This window comes from Ovis canadensis, chromosome 9 (genome assembly GCF_042477335.2).
Source record: "Ovis canadensis isolate MfBH-ARS-UI-01 breed Bighorn chromosome 9, ARS-UI_OviCan_v2, whole genome shotgun sequence".
NCBI lineage: Eukaryota > Metazoa > Chordata > Mammalia > Artiodactyla > Bovidae > Ovis > Ovis canadensis.
In genome coordinates, this window is record NC_091253.1 from 104780723 (window position 1) to 104801367 (window position 20645).

The following is a 20645-nucleotide window of genomic DNA, read 5'->3' on the forward strand; positions in this document are numbered from 1 at the left end:
TTTTCATCCTTTATTGAGCCCATCTTTGCATGAAATGTTCCCTTGGTATGTTGAATTTTCTTGAAGAGATCTCTAGTCTTTCCCATTCTGTTGTTTTCCTCTATTTCTTTGCCTTGATCACTGAGGAAGGCTTTCTTATCTCTCCTTGCTAGTTTTTGGAATTCTGCATTCAAATGAGTATATCTTTCCTTTTGTCCTTTGCCTTTAACTTCCCTTTTTTTCTCAGCTATTTGTAAGGCTTCCTAGGCTACCATTTTGCCTTTTTCCATTTCTTTTTCTTGGGGATGGTCTTGATCCCTGTCTCATGTACAATATCACAAACCTCCATCCATAGCTCTTCAGGCACTCTGTCTATCAGAAGAATTGATGCTTTTGAACTGTGGGGTTGGAGAAGACTCTTGAGAGTCCCTTGGACTGCAAGGAGATCCAACCAGTCCATTCTAAAGGGGATCAGCCCTGGGATTTCTTTGGAAGGAATGATGCTAAAGCTGAAGCTCCAATACTTTGACCACCTCATGCGAAGAGTTGACTCATTGGAAAAGACTCTGATGCTGGGAGGGATTGGGGGCAGGAGGAGAAGGGGACGACCCAGGATGAGATGGCTGGATGGCATCATGGACTCGATGGACGTGAGTCTGAGTGAACTCTGGGAGTTGGTGATGGACAGAGAGGCCTGGTATGCTGCAATTCATGGGGTCGCAAAGAGTCGGACACTACTGAGCGACTGAACTGAACTGAAAGCTACTAACATGGATTGAACACTAATATCTCTTAACTAAACTTGAGTGTATTCTGGACAGCCCTTTATTTGTTTTTCCTCTTGTAATTTTTTCCAAGATAAAATAAATAAGATAAGATAAATTTTTTTGATTTAGAATTTACTTAGTTTTTTTTTTTTTCCTTAATAGTTTTTATTGCAGGTCTAAGAAAATACCTTATCAGTTGGCTTGATTTGATTTTTTTTAATCTCCTCTTTAAATTCGGGGATTTATATTGGTAACTTCTGAAAAATAATTGAAAATCTATCACATGACCATCTTTGAAGCCAGATTGTTGATTACTGATTAGGCTGTATCATTAAGGGCTGATTAAGCTGACACTTCACAGTAGTTTTTTTTTTTTTTAATGTTAGAAGTAGAAGCAATCAAATTGGACAGTTGATTATTAAGTTCTGTGTTACTCATAACCCTTCCTGTAGGGGAAATTATCCCCCTGGCAAAAGTTCTATTGCGAAGAGTAGCCAAGTTTTAGCTAGTGTACGTTTGACGCCTCTTTCATGGGAAACATCATAGCCCTTTTGTGGTGCCCCTACCGGTAGCCTCTCCCTGCCAGATAAGATAGGAACTTCTAAATCAAAACTCTGTTTCCCCACAGCCTATGAATCCTGCCCAGCTGTTCTTTGATGGTGCCTTCCATGTTCCCTTTCCTCCAAACTACACTTTATACTCTTTGCTGAAACTCCTCCTGACTTTGCACTTTCATGATCTTGCTAATTATTCATTCAGTCATACCCTTCTGTTCACGCTTCGTAGGTGCTGTGAGTTAGGGAGGGTGCTGCAGTCTGGGGATTGGTGGTGAGCAAGGCAGACGTGGCTTCTCCTCTTGTAGAGTTTACGCTATAACTTAGGAAGCAGGTATGGAGAAGGAGCTGTAAGTCTCACGTGTGCAAACGCAAAGCACGACTTACACAGACGCTCACGCGAAACACCGAGTCATACAAACACTGAGTACAGAACAGTGCCTTTGGCGGTGCCCGACTAGAAATGACCCCCGGAGCTGATACATGAATGGAACATGTGTGAAGGCTACGACTGCTGCCATTTGTGGTGCGAATGTCTGCTCAGGGGGGTGCATGTAGGCGTTTGTTTGTATTTGCCTAGGTATGAAATACTAAAGTTCTTCAACAGACTTGTACTGAGCAGCTGAAACATACTAGCTGTGTTTTTCACGCTGGACCGGCAGTAAGTTGAACAAAGAGCTTGCCCTTGGGGAGCTTACACGGTGCTGGGGTCGCAGGTTTAGCTCTCACCCGGAGTGGCCGGGTCGCTCGGCTTTGGGGAACCGCTCCCCCGCAGCCGTTTGCTCGCGGACTGCGCTCCTGCCGCCCTCTCATCGTCCCAGCTCCAGCTCTCTCCGTAGGGCTTCCCGCCGTCTAGTGCGCCTGCTGCGTGTCCATTTCTCTCGCTGGGCAGGAGAGGAGACAGGCTGAGCGGTTTACTTTCACTTGTTGCTTCGCTCTCAGTGCCCTGAACAGTGCCTGACCCTTGAGGGACCCCATGGACTGCGGCCACCAGGCTCCTCTGTCCATGGGATTCTGCAGGCAGGGATGCTGGAGGGGCTAGCTGCTCTCTTCCCCAGGGGAGCTGGCCCACCCAGGGATCGAAACCCAGGTCTCTTGCACTGCAGACAGATTTTTTCACCCTCTGAGCTAACAGGGAAGTCCGGACACTGAATAGGTGCTCAAAGATAATTGTGAAATAATCAGTGAAATGTAGATTGTATTTCCAGTTAGTAGTAACTGCTTTCTGGAAAAGTGAAGAAAGACTTTGAATAGACTGCAGTGTTCCAGTTTTTATCAGTTCTTCAGGTTTAATGTGAGAAATCAAGGGATGTATATAATACATATGTGTATTAGTTTGAACTGCAGTGTGTCGAAAATTGTTAAATAGCAGCAGTTCATATAATTTGACCTAAAATAGAACAGTGCCCAATTTGAAATGTGCTTAAATTGAATGGCAAAAGAATGGTTTTTAAAAGTGATCTTTGCTGAAGTATCCGAGTATTATGGTACTGGGACAAATGTGAAAGAGCTATGGAAACAAACGCGCGTCACCAAACCCTACTGCGTTTCTGAAGAAAGCCCTCGATATTTGAACTTGTACTAAAAATCCAGTTGTTTAATGAAAAGAACCTGGTACACCATATGTTCACAGAGATGTTCTATGAAGTTGTCAAAAAATTGGATGTTGATCACTGCCTAATTTTATATAAAGAATGAAAAAGCTAAGGTACAGAGAAATCAGGAAACTCGCCTGAGGTCGCAGGATGAAGCCGGAATCTCCACCCGAGTCTTTCTACTGGCCGTCTGTGACCATTTCCCCACCCTGAGTTCTACTTTTGCCACATCCTTTAAAAATTGGAATTCTTTTGAAAGGAAACATTTTGAAGATACTCGGCCAAAAGAAAAAATTTGTTAGTTAGGACTAATAAAGTACTTTGCATCGAGGAAGCTTGTGCCTTCTTCATACTCCAATCAGTGGGGTAAAAGTGTTTCAAAATAGTGAGCTGAAACTGACAAGGTTAAGGTGACTCAGTGTAATTTATTTTATGAATATTTTTGCCCTTGAGAAGAAGTAAAGGACTTGGATAAAGATTTTTAAAGAGATTTCCATGGCAAAGACAAAGCATTCTTTCAGTCAGCAAAACTTAAATTTATTGTATGCTCCCTGTATTCAGGGCATTATTCTAGATGCTAGAAATCCAGTAGTAAAAACAATCAACCAACTTTACTGTATTAACTTTTATTAAACATACTGTGGAACAGCATACTTGTTCTCGTCAAGCACAGATGGGACTTTCTTCAGGATAGACTATATGTTTGTTAGGCCATTAAACAAGGCTCAGTAAATTTGAAAGGATAAAAATACACAACGTTTTCTCCAGTTATAATGGAATTAAATTAGAAAGCAACAGCAGAAAGAAATCTGAGAAATACTTTAAATATTTGGAAACTAAAATTTAAGCACACTTCTAAATGGCCCACAGGTCAAATTAAAAACACGCTTTTAACCTAATGAAAGTGGAAACAAACATAGGAAAAGCCCCTCATTGCAGTTCTGAGAGGCTCTGAATGCTTATCTTAGAATGGAAGGAAGGCCTAAAGTCGACATTAACCTCAGGAAGCAAGAATACTAAATCTGAGTTAAGGAGAGGAAGGAAATTAGACCAGAAATCAATGAATGAAACACAGGGGGCTCGATCTAACAGAAAGTCCAAGACCTGTACCCTGCCAACCGCCAAACATCACTGAGGGCATTGAAAGAAGAGAACAGTGAGTGGAGGGGTGCGGCGTGGTCACGGTTTGGAAACTCAGCATTATCACGCTGGCCCTTTTCTCCACACTGGCGTATAGCGGTGCGGTAGGAGTGTGAGTCCCTCAGTCGCGCCCGACTCTGTGCCACCCCCTGGACTGGAGCCCGCCAGACTCCTCTGTCCATGGAATTCTCCAGGCCAGAATACTGGAGTGGGCAGCTGTTCCTTTCTCCAGGGGATCTTCCCGACCCCGGGATCAAACCCAGGCCTCCTGTGTTACAGGCGGATTCTTTACCATCTGAGTTACAGGGAATAGATTCAGTCTAATCTCTAATGAAATTGTAGGAGGCCTTTTCATAGAAATTGTCAAATCAGTTTGACAGTTTCTGATACTAGATTTACAGGAAATTACAAAGATCTAGAATGGCCAAAACAATTTTGAAAAGGAAGAGCAGCTTATGAGAATTTATACTGCCTGATTTGCAGTGCACTCTAAAGCTGTAAGAATCAAGACAGAGCTCAAGTGTGTCAGTGGAGCAGAACAGACAGGCATGCCAGTGAGAAAAGGATGGTCTTTTTAACATACACCGGGATAATTGAATGTTCACTTATAGAGACTCAGAAATTACACACATATATGCAATTACGTATATATGTAAAGTTACATATGCCTAAATGCAAGCACTAAAAGGATAAAACCTCTGTAAGAAAGCATATACCAAAAGGGTGCTCTATTAAAAGAAACCTAAAAATTCACCAGAATTTAAATGCTTTGAATAAATTCACCTGTCCTCTTTTTGAAAGACTCTGCTAAGGAACAATTTAAAAATCTACTAAGAGGAAATAGTTTCAATCATATTATCTTAAAATGGACAGATATTAAAAAAAAAATTCTTACAACTCAATAGTATGGAGACAACCCGATTAATAAGTGGCTTAGAGACTTTGGAGAAGGAAATGGCAGCCCACTCCAGTGTTCTTGCCTGGAGAATCCCAGGGACGGGGGAGCCTGGTGGGCTGCCGTCTATGGGGTCGCACAGAGTCGGACACGACTGAAGTGACTCAGCAGTAGGAGCAGCAGTAGAGACTTAAGGTGGTACCAGTGGTAAAGAGCCCGACTCCCAGTGCAAGAGGCATGAGAGACGCAGGTTTGATCCCTGGTCTGGAAGATCCCGTGCAGGAGGGCAGGGCAGCCCACGCCGGTGTGCTTGCCTGGAGGACCCCAGGGATGGGGGAGCCTGGCGGGCTGCAGCCCGTGGGGTGGCAAAGAGTCGGACACGACTGAGCGACCAGGCACGCAGCACACTAGTACTGACCACATTTGCAAACGAAAGCTCAGTGCTGCTCTCTGGCTTCCAAAATCCTGGGAATTACGTGAGCGAAGAAGGGTGAAGGGCCTCAGTATTTAGACCGGCATTCGCTTAATACATGAATAATCAACTTCAGCCCTGAGCTCTGTCTTATATCTCCCAGGCCAGAGACATTCTGTTTTACTTTCTCCAGAGAATAACCACTGCGAGTCCCCTGGGTTGGGGAAAGGACGGTCGTTTGCCTGACAGAATGTGGAGGGATCTGGACACCGAACAGCTTTGAGACAGACTCAGCCTGTTTTACTGTTCCACCGTATTTTGTTTCCGGTGCCATCCCAGAGTCCCCTGTCGGGCGTTGTAATATAAATTTTGTTGCTTCCAAACTCTCCCTGGTTTTTCTCAGCTTAGCAGCTGGGAGTCTGAAGTCTGTTTCCAATCATTCATCTTTCCTGCTTTCAAAGTTCAGTTGCTGCTGTCTCTTCTCTCAGATATTGGTTCCTGTAGTTCTCTGCTGTTTTTAATTTATTCTCATTTCATGGAATTTCAGGAGATAGTGAAAATAAATGCTTATGTCCAATTCACCATCTTCACAAAAAGGCTTCTGTTTCTATTTTTACTCGCCAAGGCTCCACGGTTTCTCCTTGACTTCACTGTAGCCTTGGTTTGCTTCTTGCTGTCTCAGCCGACCTTCGCAGCGCTGGCGTGCCACAGTAGTGAGTGCTGTCCACCCCACTGTGAAGGCCGTTGTGGATGCGCCGTGCAGGAGCCAGAAGCCGCCCGTGAGCACGTGCACACTCCTTTCCCACCAGAGGAGCTGCATGTGCGTGCAGGGCTCAGCTTACTCCACTTTTTAAGAAGCGGAAGCTGGAAATAGCAGTTGATACATTATGGGTGTGACTATATAGAAAAGATGTACTAGAACTCTAAAGAGCCACATCAGAAGTTAACCAGTGAGTATGCTGCTGCTGCTGCTGCTAAGTCGTGTCAGTCCGACTGTGTGACCCCATAGACGGCAGCCCACCAGGCTCCTTCGTCCTGGGATTCTCCAGGCAAGAACACTGGAGTGGGTCGTCATTTCCTTCTCAAATGCATGAAGGGGAAAAGTGAAAGTGAAGTCGCTCAGTTGTGTCCACCTCTTCGCGACCCCATGGACTGCAGCCCACCAGGCTCCTCCGTCCCTGGGATTCTCCAGGCGAGAGCACTGGAGTGGGTTGCCGCTCCCTTCTCCGACTGATGAGTCTGCGTAGTTTTAATTTAAAGTAAGATGTACATGCTTAATGAGTACCATTTTTGTTAATGCGTCTCTGCTTTAAACAGCTTCCTCAGTTAAATGCATAAATTAAATTTTAAAAAGTTAAGTAAGTAGGGCTTCCCCTGTGGCTCAGCTGGTAAAGAATCCGCCTACAGTATGGGGAACCTGGGTTTGATCCCTGGGTCGGGAAGATCCCGTGGAGAAGGGAAAGGCTACCCACTCCAGTATTCTGACCTGGAGAATTCGATGGACTGTATCGGCCATGGGGTTGCAAAGAGTCAGACACGACTGAGCAACTTTCACTTTCAGTTAAATGAACAACTGCTGTCCCAAATATGTTGAGTGACACCTTGTTTTAAAATAACAGAGATGTAGTTATATCCTATGGATCAAATGTATGATTCTGCTGTGTTGTCTGCTGAATTTTCACATGCTTAACAAGACAGTTGTTTTTGTTTAGTTCCAGATGTTGAAGTGAAAGGAGAGAGTTCTAGCTATTATCTCCTGTTACGAGGTAATGGCAATGGAAAGTGTAAAGCCACGTTGATTCACTCAGCCAACCAGATCAATGGCTTGTTTGCGCTCAGTTTAATTCACGGAAAGCTGAAAGCAGCAACAGAAGAAACCAGATTGAGTGAGTGTTAACTTTAGAGGGCAAGCAAAGCATTTTTACATTTGTCTGTGTAAATAGTCAACTACGTGGTTTTTAGTGAACTTACTGTCTTCAGACTGCATTTCACTGGCAGTAAATTTGCTTTTACTTTAAATATTTTGTAACACATTTGAACAATTTAGAATGCAGAGAATTAATCCCTTACGTATCATACTTCTTAAAATGTAACAGGTCATCCCTTCAGTTCCAAACAGGAAAATTTTCAGTATTTTCTACTTTAAACAATTAATCTTTCTAGAATTTACTTCCCATTGTTATTTGCTTTCTCCCAAGCATCTTTACTGCTCATCCTTTCTTACTGTCCAGGCTCCATGCCTGGGTCGTCCGTCACGGTGTGGCACACTGCCCCAAGTCTAGCTGGCCATGACTGCTTGTTAAAGCCTCTCAGGGCTGCGACTGGGTGCTGCTTCGAAGGTCCACGAGTGATCGCCGGCACACACGGCTGGGGCTTCTTTCATCTGAAGACTTAACGGGGCAGGCGTGTAGGCTGGCTCTTGCCCCACGTGTTCGGTGCCTGGGCTGGGGAGGCTGGAGCAGATTGGGCTGCTTTCCTCTTCACACGCCCGTCCTCCAGCCAGCCTGGGCTTCCTCGTGACGGCGTCGTCTCCGGGAAGTCTGGGTCTTGTGCGGTTGCCACCTTCTCTTAGAGCGAGTGTTCTGAGAGGCTGTGAGGCTTTCTGCGACCTACGTCTTTCATTGTCACTCTCACCATGCCTGTTGGTCTCCTGGGGTAGCCTGGATTGATTGTGGAAGGTCTACACAGCAGGCGAGCAGCAGAAACGGATTCACGGGGAGGCCGTCCTTGAAGACCGCTCCTGCGGTCCATCAGTGCTTGGTGCAGTGGTTTCAGCAGCTGAAGGAGAAGATGCCGTGGAGGGACTTCTGCTCTGCTGCCTAAAGTCTCTGAATTTAAGGAGCAGGTCAAAGTTTAAGATGCAAAATAGTTCAGTGTGTTTATTTTCTGCTGTTCATTTATTACTGTTTACTTTGAAATATGCAAGATGAAGAAAGATAAATAATTGACTTAATTACATTTTAACACATTCCTTGAGAACTAAATATTAATTGTTGTTATAAACCGTCTTTAATAATGGTTTTTCCTGTTTCTCAGGCTCTGCTCTTGACCTCTCGTCACTCCCAAGGTTCTCCAAGGAGCAGCTTATACAGAGAGAGAGACAGTTAGCCAGCGCTCAGGCTTCGGCTTTGAAGGAGTGTCTGCGTGAGTCACCAAGCGTGCGTTTCATTCTGGTGTAAGGACGGTGACCTGTGCAGGCCTGACGCTTTATCTTAACACTTTTTTCTCACACGCTTTCTTTTAGATAGGATACTCACTTGTAGAACTATTCTTTTTTTTTTTTGCGGGAGGTGAAGCAGAAAGAATAGCTTCCTTGCTTTGCCAGGCAAAGGGGCCACAGTGGACTCCTGCCCTCGAAAGCTCCGTCCCAGCCCAGGGCCCTTGGCGAGGAGTTCTATGGCAGCGGCTCAGGGTGGCGTTGGGGCGCTTGGCGAGGAGCGCTGTGGCGGCAGCTCAGGGTGGCGTTGCGGGCACAGTTACTGTGTGTGCAAGGTCTTAGGTGGTCGGTCTCCTAATCTTTTTTTTTTTTTTTTTGTAGTCAAAGTCACATAATCTAAAACATACTATATTTTTTCCTGTTTAACTGTGCAGTTCAGTGGCACCAACTACATTCTTAATAGAGGTAATGTAGGGTAGAAACAGTCTGTAATTTTTTTCCCACCAGATTCAGAATATTCCTATTTACTTGTATATTGTGGTCACCATTTATTATAATAATTATCCAGGAAAATTTAGTTTCTCATTATTTTTAATTGTATGCCAGAAAGAATACTTCCTGGTTAATGTAGTCATCTTTACAAAATTTCTCTTCATATCATTTAGCTAGAGGAGAGGAAGGTAGAGATTGCAAGCAGAATGAAATACAAGTCCAGAGAAGTTAATGTGTTAGCTTGAGCATTGCTTCTTAGACTTTAACCATAACTAAGCACATTGCACGTATTGAGTGAGGCTGGATCGTGGGTTTTTCTTTATTCAAGAAATTGACACTTTTTTAAGGGTTGTTACTTAACATTTTTTCCTGTTTCTAAATGTGAACTTGGTTATCAGTCTTAACATTGTTTTCATAAATAATCATTCATTAAGACCTGACAGGGATGTAAGCTAGTTAATATAGACTTTCTAAAAACTTGATTCAACTTGTGAGGCTTCATTAGTTGCATATAGAAAAAATGATTATTAAGTACATACACTATAAAATGAAAAATATCACTCTGTAAAAGCATTTAAAAATATTTTGGATTTGGCAGTTCATTTTATTCAATGGAGAATAATTTTAGAATACCTGGTCTTAGTAATCTGTGTAAGAATTACACTTTTTATTTGTACAAAGCCGGAGTGATTGTGCAGCCTTGAGCTCCTCAAACTGCTTTTGCTCTTTTTTGACTGTGAAAATAATGCAGCATAATTGGGAGGGCAAATTAGTTTCAATAGAAGGTAGTATGTATTAACCCAAGGGGGAGAAAAAAAGGAAAAACCTAAAAATAGACTTACACGTGATCCAGCATCTCCGACTCCTGAGCATATATCTGTAAAAGATGGGAACTGTCGTTCAAAAGGATGTGTGTGCCCCAGTGTTCGTAGCAGCACTGTCTACAATAGCCAAGACGTGGAAGCAGCCTAGATGTCCAGCAGATGAATGGGTAAAGAGGACGTGGAATATTACTCAACAGTAAAAAAGAAGGAAGTAGTACCATCTGCAGCAACATGGATAAACCTAGAGATTCTTACGCTGAGTGAAGTCAGACAGAAGATGAACATCATATATCACTTACATGTGAAATCTGAAAGAATGATACAAATAATCTTATTTATAAAACAGAAGTAGACGTACAGGCATAGAACACAGACTTATGGCTACCAGAGGAGGAGAGGAGAACGCAGAGCAGGGAGAAGGGCGGATAAGTGCGGGATTTGGAATCAGCAAATGCAGACTGCTATATAGATGCACACACACACACACAAGCGCCTGGTGTGCGTAGCACAGGGAACTCATTCAGCAAATGCAGACTGCTATATATATGCACACACACACACAAGCGCCTGGTGCACTGAGTACCTTGCAATAGCCTGCAACAGGAAAGAGTCAGGAAAAGAGAGTGTGTGTGTCTCTGAATTGTTTTGCTGCACACCTACAAGTAACACACCGTGTAAACCAACTATACCTCAAGTCAAAGGGAAGGAAAAGCTGAAATACTAGGGAAGTACTAGTATTTTTGTGGATAAAACCTGTATATTTCAAACATCTACTTGCTTGGTATTATTTACTTCTGACTTTGTTCTAGCCCTGCCAAACCTCTCTTTAGGCTTTGACTCTTTGCCATAAGCCTCTGGCAGCTCCTTAAAACTAGGTTCCTTTAGCATCTTCCCTCTCTCACCTTCACTCTTCCTGACCCTCCCAACGAGAAAGACTGAGAGCGGAAGAGCATGCAGCTTCCTGAAGCTGGTCCCTCTCTCCTCTGGGTAAGGCCATCCCTCCTGCTTGGTTGGGAAGGGAATATAATCAAGTTGTTGCCTATAGGTGTGACTAGAAGCTCTGCTTCAGGGAGGAGGGAGGAGGAAGTGCTGAATAAATGCTGAGCATGTGGAAGCGCCAGCAGCCGAGTTATAACCCAGGCAGGAGCTGGGTGGATGGCCTCAGCACTGGGCCAGGACACGTAGGGGGGTGGAGGTTGAAGGAAGCCTCAGAGCTAGTAGCTGCTCGAGACGTCAGCTCTGGGGATATCCACGCACTGGCCAAGTGCAGTCTGAAGCGTTAAATCTTGGCTAAGGTGAGTGACCCGCTTAATCCATTATGGTGGAATTATCTGCTGAGCCAGCCTCTCCTTACCAGAGAGTGAGTACGGAGTTGGGATCTGGGCACAAAGGTTCAGATTTCATGTATCCCTGGAGGCAGAGGAGGATGACAGCAAACCACGTTTCCAGTGTGAGAGAGTCTTAGCGTCTCTTTCAGAGATTTTCAGAGGAGTGAATGTAAATATAAAAGTATTTAAATCGATGTAGTTAATTTATACCTGATGAAAATGAAGAGGAAAGCTTTCTTTGGGTAAAAATTAATGTTTCAGTATCAATATAGATTGTAGTCTCTGCTGGAAAACAAGAAGTTGTTCAAAATTCTGATCTCTCCTGTGCTTAATTTTAAAAAATATTTTCAGGTTCATTGCCTGTTCCTTTATCAGATCATCCCGTACTTGTTTCACGGGTATAGTATCTTTTCTTATTTCCTTGAGAATATTAATTGGTGCTTTGGTGATTTAGCCGTCAAGTCATATCTGAATCTTGTGACCCCGTGGACTAGCCCGCCAGGCTCCTGCATCCATAGAAGTTTTCAGGCAAGAGTACTGGAGTGGGTTGCCATTTCCTTCTGCAAAGGATCTTCCCCACCCAGGGATCGAATTCGGGCCTCCTGCATTGCAGGCCGTCTCCGCCCCAGAGAAGCCCTTATGAGTATTGACCCCAGCAGACTTCCTTTGTTGCCTGGAACGCTTTTGCTTCTGCTGGGCTCCTTTTCCCTTTTGCTTGCCTTAGTCTTTCTGTCTCATCCCAGACTTGGTTTTCAGTTTGGAGGGGCTTAGTGAACAATACTTGTTTCCCAAATTTGGAACCGACTGAGAAACAAACTTAAGAAACACGCTGATGGAGATAACTTCCTGGATTGAAGGATATGACTTTTTAGAGCTATAGCGTCTTTTCTGCTGTATATACCCAGAATTGAACTTACTCCCTGAACAACAGACAGAGCTGGGCAACCACAGGTGAGGCGTGCTGCGGCAGGGCTCTCCCCACCACACAGAGGGCGAGCCTCCTGAGGACTTGCTCGCTCAGCGGAAGTTGGAAAGGGGAGTTCTGATCAGAACGTGCCTGGTTTCTTTTCCAGACCAGCTCAGTGGGTGATGGGAGGGAGCTGGAAGCATTGCTGAATTCAGCTCCTTAGTTGTCTGAACGTGAGACCGTGAAAGCAGAGTTCCCTGTCCCCTCCACCCCTTTCATTACCTGTCGGGTGATTTTCCCCGTCCTGTTCTAACTGGGAGATTTTATGCGTCGCTCTACTGTCCTATTCGGCAAGCTTCAAGAGTGGCGGAGTGACTGTTCGACACTTTCTGAGGCCCTGTCCTTACTCCCGCCGTAGGGTCAGTGTCTAACTCTTTTCCCCTGGGGCATCTGCGTTTTCACAGGGAGTGCCCCTCATCTTTGCGGTGGGTGTGTGCAGCGGCTGTCTCTCTGGCTGGCGGGGTTGGGAGTCTGGCCTGTCCGTGTGCAGGCTCTCCCTCAAGCTCGCGCTCTAGCCCTCCAGCACCAGCACCAAGGGTTGGGGGTCCGGCCTGTCCGTGTGCAGGCTCTCCCTCAAGCTCACGGTCTAGCCCGGCAGCACCAGCACCACCTCTTGCTGTTGGGTCGCTAAGCTGTGTCCGACTCTGCACGCCGTGACCTGTGGCACGGCAGGCGTCCTTGTCCTTCACCGTCTTCCGTTCCCATAGGCTGTGATCTGAGGCTCCTCCTCTGTTTCTACCCCAGAAGGAGAGCAGGGTCGTCTGGCTTGAGGGCTGGAGGCCAGGCGCATCCATTATCGGTCTTGCTTTGGCTCAGGACCTTCCTGTTTGGGTCAACCCTTTCTCTGCTCTGCTGACTTGGTTACCAGTCCACCATCATCTCATCCTCCAGAATTCACTAAAAACTGCCATCGTTTAGTGTGTATTCTTGTGTTGTCCTTTTTTTATTCCTCGGTTGTGATTCTGAGTTTTGACTAGAGAGGGAATAGACGGACATGACCCAACCACCACGTTTAACTGAAAGTGTTACAGGTTTTATTTTCACATAAGCACCAACACAAGGCCATTCTTCATCCTCTGCAGCCTCTGTATTTCTGAAAACTTCTATAAACTTGTTTTGACTGGTGCTCACCTTTTAGTGTTGACAAATTACTCTGTTTCACATAACTGAAAATTCTTCTATTACCTTCATATGGGACTGAAAGGAAAATAGGCCTTACACGGGAATGCCGACTTGCTTGACAAATTCATTTGTTTTACTTTCGAAAGAATTTCCCCTAAAATATAGTAGCTCAAAGGGTTTAAAATAACAGTTTTATTTTTAATCGTACTGATTTGTTGTCTTATAGAAAGGAGAAAGTTGGCACAGCAGCGTGAGGTAATTTCTGTGGATGAACTCAAAAGTCTGCTAACATGCACAAGGGAACGCTTTTTAGGTCATTTTGATGCTCTTATTCCTAAAACAAGTCTAATAAAGACAGATGAAACCTCCAGTATGTTACATGGTAAGTTTTTTGTTTCTTTAAATAGTAGTCCCTTTTTTTTGTGTAGCATTTATGAGAGTTATTATTAAAACTTATGTTTTGATCAAATCAAAATCTATCAAGTTGTAGTAGTGATATATTTGTGTGTACAAGTATGTGTGTAAATATCGGTATGTTGTATTTTTCATCATTTAGACATTAGAAATTTTCTGACTTTTTTTGTTAACCATGTTCAGTATAATTATTTTTGAGTGAAGGAAAAGCACTTCAAGGTGATTCCTCTTAAAACTGTTACTAAGCTGCCGGAATGGGTGGGTTTCTATTAAGCTATATTTTCATAAGGTGAGGAAAGCAGAGCTTAGTAAACTTAATGTATTTAAAACTACATATAATAAGATGCTCCACACTTGCCATTTGTTATAGTAGGAAGTCACCAGACTCACTGAAGGAGCAGGAGGTCTTTTCTGTATTAACTTGCATTTCTTTCTATTTTGCTGCTTTCTGTTCTGGTGATGAATTTGCATAGAGTGAAGCTCTTCAGGATTTAAAAAGGAAGCGTTTGATGATTGCCTGGCATTGTAAATGTATAGGATAATTTTCTGTCGTTATTCTGCGAGAATCATTTTTATCCCACACATTAATAAGAAAATGGCCACAGAATCAAGTCAATAATAATGTTCGTTGTGTGCCTTGTCTCTGTGTGATGCCCGGAAGGCGCACAAAGAAGCAGAAATTCGGGTGGCCCTTGGCTTTGAGCAGGCTTACAATCTAGTTGGGAAAGAAAACGGAAGCACGGCGCCTCGTGCCCTGTTTCGAGGCCCAGGCCTTTGGGCGAGACAGCCGGGGCGCAGACCTCAGCTGGACGTCTGGGCAGGTTCTTCTTCCTCTCCGTGCCTGCTTTCTCATGTTTCAAATGGGGATAATTCTACCCAGTGACTAGGGTCATTATGAGGGCTAACTGAGGTGATCCCCATAAAACACCTGGGCTGTAATCCTCTCCAGACAGTTGCGGCCACTTACACTGCCGCCATAGCCACCGCTGGGGTCGGCGCGCACGCCCAGTCACCAGGCCGCTCCCCTGTGACACACGGACGTGTGTCTGCACCTGGTATTTAGCCTGTGGCATGTACATTGATGTAGATTGTATATGCTAATTTAATAATTTATATTGTAATATTTAGGGGAGTAATTAATGTTTACTTTTATTTAACATGGCTTGTATTCTTCTGTGAACATAGCCTGTAATTGTTCAGAACTACTAATGGTTGTTTCTTTATCCATTTTTTGAAAAGCCATGCCAGCATTATAAAGCAGATTATTTCATCCTGAAGCTTATTCTTCCACGAAATAGTCACTATTTCACCACCTTTATTAAGAAGCAGGAACTACTATACTTGGATGGTGTTTGGTTGGGGCAATCCAGCGTAGACACTAAAAATGGTTTTAACTATTGAAGACTAAATAGTTTGAAAGTAAAGGAAAAATGGTGCAGTTGGCTTGTGTTTTCATCTGTGATTTTTTTCTTTTTAGTTCAAAAATTTCTTCCCAAATCATTATCACTTTGTAAGAGCCTAAAGTATAAAATGGGTATTTTTGTCAGGGTTGACAGTCAAACAGCTAATGTCCAGTAATTTTCAGTCAGTTTATTAGAGTAGTGTGTAATAGTACACAGCAGTGTAAAACATCAGATGGTTTTGGATCCAGTAGTACAGTTAGTGATTTTATCAGTCTTAAAACAGTCGCGATGTCCTCATAATTAATAATGAGAATGGAAGATGGCCCTCAGTCTTTAATGAGGATTGTGGATTATCGGCAACCTCAGTGTTTGTTCATTGCACCACACCGACCAAAAAGAGAAGACACTCTTACATATAACACTTTACTAGTAGTAAAATAGCATTTAATGTTAGTGATTTACTTGAAAGTGAATATGTTAAAGCATCTTACATTAATATATGTGAGAGTTACTTCTAAAGTGATCTTTACCCTCAAACGTCTTAAGTTATTGTATGATTGTGCTGTTGAGAATGAAGTAATCTTTTAAAAATATAATTTTTCAGGGTATTGGTGCTAATTCCTCTTCTGATGTGGAGACCACATGTTATATCCCATATGTTCTCCCCAGAGTTGTCTCTTTTTCATTTAGAACTAATTTCACAAAAGTAACAAAGCTATGCTTTCGTTCCCTGTGAGTCCCTGCAGTGCTCACTCCTCTTCTGAATTCCGGCCCATAACTTTTATTATGAGAAGAACGTAAAATAAAGCTCAATACTACTTTTCTTTATCATTTCCAAAAAACTTCTCTGTGCCATTTTGCATAGTTCGGGCCATCGGAGACCCCCTTAGCGAGTGCCTGAGGCGAGCATTGTGCAGCTAACCCGGCTGGCTTGTGTGTGTCTACATGTACACATTTTTATGTGGCAAAATTCAGTATGTTAATGCGGTTCAGTGCTCACACGTGCTTCTTTCTCTTCAGATAGCAGTTCACTGGAGCTTACTTCTTCCCGCCTAGTGGAGACCAATCCTCTGGAGTGGCCAGAAAGGCATGTCCTTCAAAATTTGGAAACTTGTGAAAAAGCTAAACAAAAAATGAGGTAACGTTTAAATAGCTTATTATTTTGTATGACCTTTATTTTTTCTTACTCCTTAAATTGTGTTTATGAGATAGTAGTTTATGGATTTATTGTAAAGGATATGTGTGCTTACTGTAGACAGACAGACAGACAGACCGAGATGGACTGCTGCAGAGCAAGGTGTCCAGGAAGCGCTCTTTCCCTGCCGTATGCCGCTTGCGCTTTCTGGGTGCACCAGTCACAGGCAGCATGTCAGTGTGTGACCGCCAGACCATCCTCCACAGACGCACAGAAACATGACTATGAAAGAGAAAGTTTGAAAATACAGGAGTGTGTGTGTGTGGCCGCTCACTCGTGTCCGACTCTTTGTGACCCCACGGACTGGGGCCCACTGGGCTCCTCTGTCCCTGGGATTCACCAGGCAAGAATGCTGGAGTGGGCTGCCATTTCCTTCACAGGAATGTGTAAGATGAAGTAAAAGTGCTCTTTTCCTTCAAGCCATTTAGAAATGTTCCTGTTTTACATTTTTATGTTTGTATATATGGCCGTCTCTAGGAGCCAGAGTTTGTGTCTGCTTGTTTTGGCTTGGTGTGTAGCGGGCGCTCAGCACGTCATTGCTGAGTGGTGCAGGGATGGGAGGAAGACAGGGATTTGACTCTGCTGCATTGCCCTCCCAAATATTGCAAGTCACATCCTTACTTTTAGCCCCTCTGCTGAGAACATTTATCACTTCAGATCTGCCTAGTCAGAGGTATGATTTTTCCAGTAGTCATGTGTGCATGTGAGAGTCGGACTATAAAGAAAGCTGAGTGCTGAAGAATTGATGCTTTTGAACTGTGGTGTTGGAGAAGACTCTTGAGAGTCCCTTGGACTGCAAGGAGATCCAACCAGTCCATCCTAAAGGAAATCAGTTCTGAATATTCATTGGAAGGACTGATGCTGAAGCTGAAACTCAATACTTTGGCCACCTGAGCAAAGAGTTGACTCATTGAAAACACTCAGATGCTGGGAGGGATTGGGGGCAGGAGGAGAAGGGGACGACTGAGGATGAGATGGTTGGATGGCATCACCGACGCGATGGACATGTGTTTGGGTAAACTCTGGGAGTTGGTGATGGACAGGGAAGCCTGGCATGCTGCAGTCCACGGGGTCGCAAAGAGTTGGACACATCTGAGCGACTGAACTGAACTGATAACATTTTATTCACAGGTATCAACGAATATTAACTGAGTACCCACTGTGTGTTAGGCTCTGCTGTTAGAGCTTGCCTTTTAAGGGGGAGAGACAGTCAACAGAACACAAAAAGCAGACAAGTAGATACAAGACTTGGAAACCGACCTGAGTGCAGCGAATGGGGCTGCGGGACTGAAGGAGAGGGCTCTCCTTGTTGGCATGTGGGGGGGCTGGGGCAGGCGCCCTGAGGAGTTACGCTGGAGCTGAGGCCTCGTGGGTGAATGCGCGAAGCACCTGCAGGCACGCAGGCCCTTAGCGGTGTTCACGCGGTCTTTGGATCGTAAGTGCCTTGGTAAGCTTTCCATGGATTTTCTGTCAGTGATGTGATCTGATTTTGAAAAATAACTTTTTTGTGGTAAATGGATTGTGGGAGGAAGATATTAGGAACGGACAGATCACTTAGGTGGCTTTTTCTGTAGGCTGAGAGGTAGCTTTGACTTCTAACTAGAGTAGTAGTGGAGACAAGTTTGCAGAATATTTTGGTGCTAAGCTAGGAAAAAAGAAACTTCCTGTTTTCTCCTGCCCGTCTTCTCTGAGAGAGGGAGAGGCATCCGAGACAGTTTAGGTTTCCGGCTTGAACAGCAGGCGGGTGGTGTCCTCATGGTTTGGGAAAGATGGATAGGTTGAAACAAGGGTGAGTTGGGGGAGAAAGATCAAGAATTCTGCTTTAGGGATGGTTTATTTAACCTATGGATTATGCATGTGGGCGTATTAGGTGGAGAAATCTGGGAGTTTGTTTGGAGTTATCACTAAAAGGGTTTCTTTAATATATGCTAGTGGGTGAGATGACATGGTGAGGCTGTATAGAAAGAGAGGAGGGCGTAAGGCCGTTCCCTGGGGGTCTGTAACATTCACAGGTCAGGAGGAAAGGCCAGTCTGGAAAGAAGGTGGAGGAAAGGACAGGTTGCCCAGAGACCGTGGATTTCCTGCCCGTCGATTTCGGACTGTGTGTTCCCACTTCCCGTTGTGAAGGGCGAGGGTGGAAGCCCTGCTCCTCTTCCCCTTTCATCCTCCGCCTTCCCCTGCGGCTCGTGTCGCTTGGCAGTAGGCTGTCTCTTTCCCCCTGGAGTCACTTTCCTCCCACTTCTCCGACGTGATGCTCTCGTTTGGACTGACCCCGCCTGCCTGCACAGCTGTTGTCCTGGTCTGTCTTTTGGTTACATTTCCAGGTTAGATTGGACCTGTGTTTTCTTGGATCTCATACCTTAATGCGAAGTCTGATGTGACATGGACTTTTGTCCCTTAATAGGTATTTTATTCTGTCTCTGAGGCTTTTAGCATTTTCTGTTTTCCTTAATGTTCTGAAATTACATGATGCCCTCATGGTGTGCAATGTTTGGTCTTGAGGCTTTTGCCTTTTTATTAGCTCTTGGATATCAGTTCAGTCGCTCAGTCATGTCTGACTCTTTGCGACCCCATGAACCGCAGCACGCCAGGCCTCCCTGTCCATCACCAACTCCCGGAATTCACCTAAACCCATGTCGATCGAGTCGGTGATGCCATCCAGCCATCTCATCCTCTGTCGTCCCCTTCTCCTCCTGCCCTCAATCTTTCCCAGCATCAGGGTCCTTTCAGATGAGTCAGCTCTTCACAGCAGGTGGCCAAAGGATTGGCGCTTCAGCTTCAGCACCAGTCCTTCCAGTGAACACCCAGGGCTGCTCCCCTTTAGCTCTTGGGAATATTCTGCTGCTGTTTCTCTGGTAGTGCTTGTCCTTCTGTTTTCTTTCTTCCTTATTTGTAATTACCTCTTTTACTTTAGATGCCTCAGATTGATTTTTCAGTACGTTTGATTCTTCTTTCGATAATCCATGTCTTCGGACTTTCTGGGTGGCTCGGTGGGAGAGAGTCGGCCAGCCAGTGCTGGAGACACCGATTCAGTGCCTAGTGTGGGACGATCCCGTGTGCTCGGGGCACTCTGTGCCGCAGCTGCTGAGCCTGTGCTTTAGAGCCTGCGAGCGGCAGCTGCTGAGCCCGCACGCCACTGCTGCTGAGGCCTGGGGGCCCTGGCGTCTGTGCTCCACACAAGGAGAGACACCGCAGCGAGAAGCGGGCGCCTTGCAGCTAGGAAACAGCCCCCGTCCTCTGCAGCTGTAGAAAAAGTCCACGCAGCAGCACGGACCCAGCACAGTGAGAAAAACAGAAAGTGTGAAGGGTGATTCCACAGAAAACAGGGATAGCCCATCTCCTCATCTCTGCTGCTCTGCATTCTGGTGTGTTTCCCTGACCTTTCCTTTCATCTTTCCAATAAGCTTTTGGCAGCTATTAAAGAAATTCCTAATAATCCTTTTTGTTATCTACCCTTTTTTCACAGCGACCGATGCTTATTAGTGAGAAGCACTGAGAAGGTGCCCTACGGATGCTGGCTTGTCAGCTGGGACTCCCTCTTAGCCTGTCTCACCTGCTCTTTAAGTGGCCCCGTTACCCTTGAGCCTGCTTCGCCTGCCCCTCTGCCGCCCTTCTCTTCTGTGTGGTCCTTCAGTATCTGCTGGCCCTTGGCTGCTCACAGCTGAGAACTCAGTCCTGGACTGTTGGATGTCTGTAGTTGCATCATCCTCTCTGTACGTGCGCTTCTGTTCCCTGCCTGCTGTCACCAGGATTTATCCTGGGAGAAGGCAGATGAAGGGCCCCTGGGGGGAGGCAGCTTGGGTGCTTTACCCATTGCTTAAATTAGGGTGTATTCTGGGGGCTTCGCCGCTGACGGTAGGGCAGCACCTGGTTCTCGATCTTCAGAGAGCAGTTTTTCTCTTGGAGGTAAAAGCAGGAGTCTCAGATGTGGTGCGGGAGGGTATTCTGTGGAGTTCTGAAACCGTGTCAGCTGATAGCTGCCTGCTGCCGCTCTGAGCTCCAGTGCAGAGCCTGCCCGTGGTTTCCTGGGAGACAAGGACGCAGTCCGCCTTCTCTGTAGGTTCCTTTTAATTCCTGCCGAGGAGTATTCTAGTCATTCCTGAAAGTCACTGAACCTTTGGTCCACTCCTCTTCCTTCTTCCTTTCTGAGCCCTATTATAAACTTGGGGCTCAGTACTTCAGCGCTGTGATTTTTCTTTTTTTGAGTGGAGAGGTTAATGTGTATGTGTGATGCATCATCTTGAACCAGAAGAAGCTTGTCTGGAGTTCGGGTGTAGCACAAATATCACCTTTCTCTTAAGACTTCTATAAATGCTGCGGTTAAAAGACTGTGCTATTGCTGCTTTCTTGAAATTGCTTTATCGTGCCGTTCCTGCCTCATTCTACACTGATGTGATTATC

The 20645-nt window shown here is 44.9% G+C and overlaps 1 protein-coding gene across 4 annotated transcripts in view; it reads left to right on the forward strand.

Annotated features, from left to right (window-relative positions):
* The window catches only part of MTBP (MDM2 binding protein), a 68001-nt gene that overhangs the window by 18912 nt on the left and 28444 nt on the right, over window positions 1-20645 (forward strand). For all 4 annotated transcript variants that reach the window (XR_011259105.1, XM_069600768.1, XM_069600769.1 and 1 more), the window contains exons 12-15: window positions 7055-7228; window positions 8379-8486; window positions 13459-13614; window positions 16070-16187. Coding sequence is in view for 3 of the 4 variants with exons in the window: in XM_069600768.1 (XP_069456869.1) it covers window positions 7055-7228; window positions 8379-8486; window positions 13459-13614; window positions 16070-16187 (556 nt within the window). In the remaining variant the exon portion in view is untranslated. The remainder of the gene's footprint in view (window positions 1-7054; window positions 7229-8378; window positions 8487-13458; window positions 13615-16069; window positions 16188-20645) is intronic.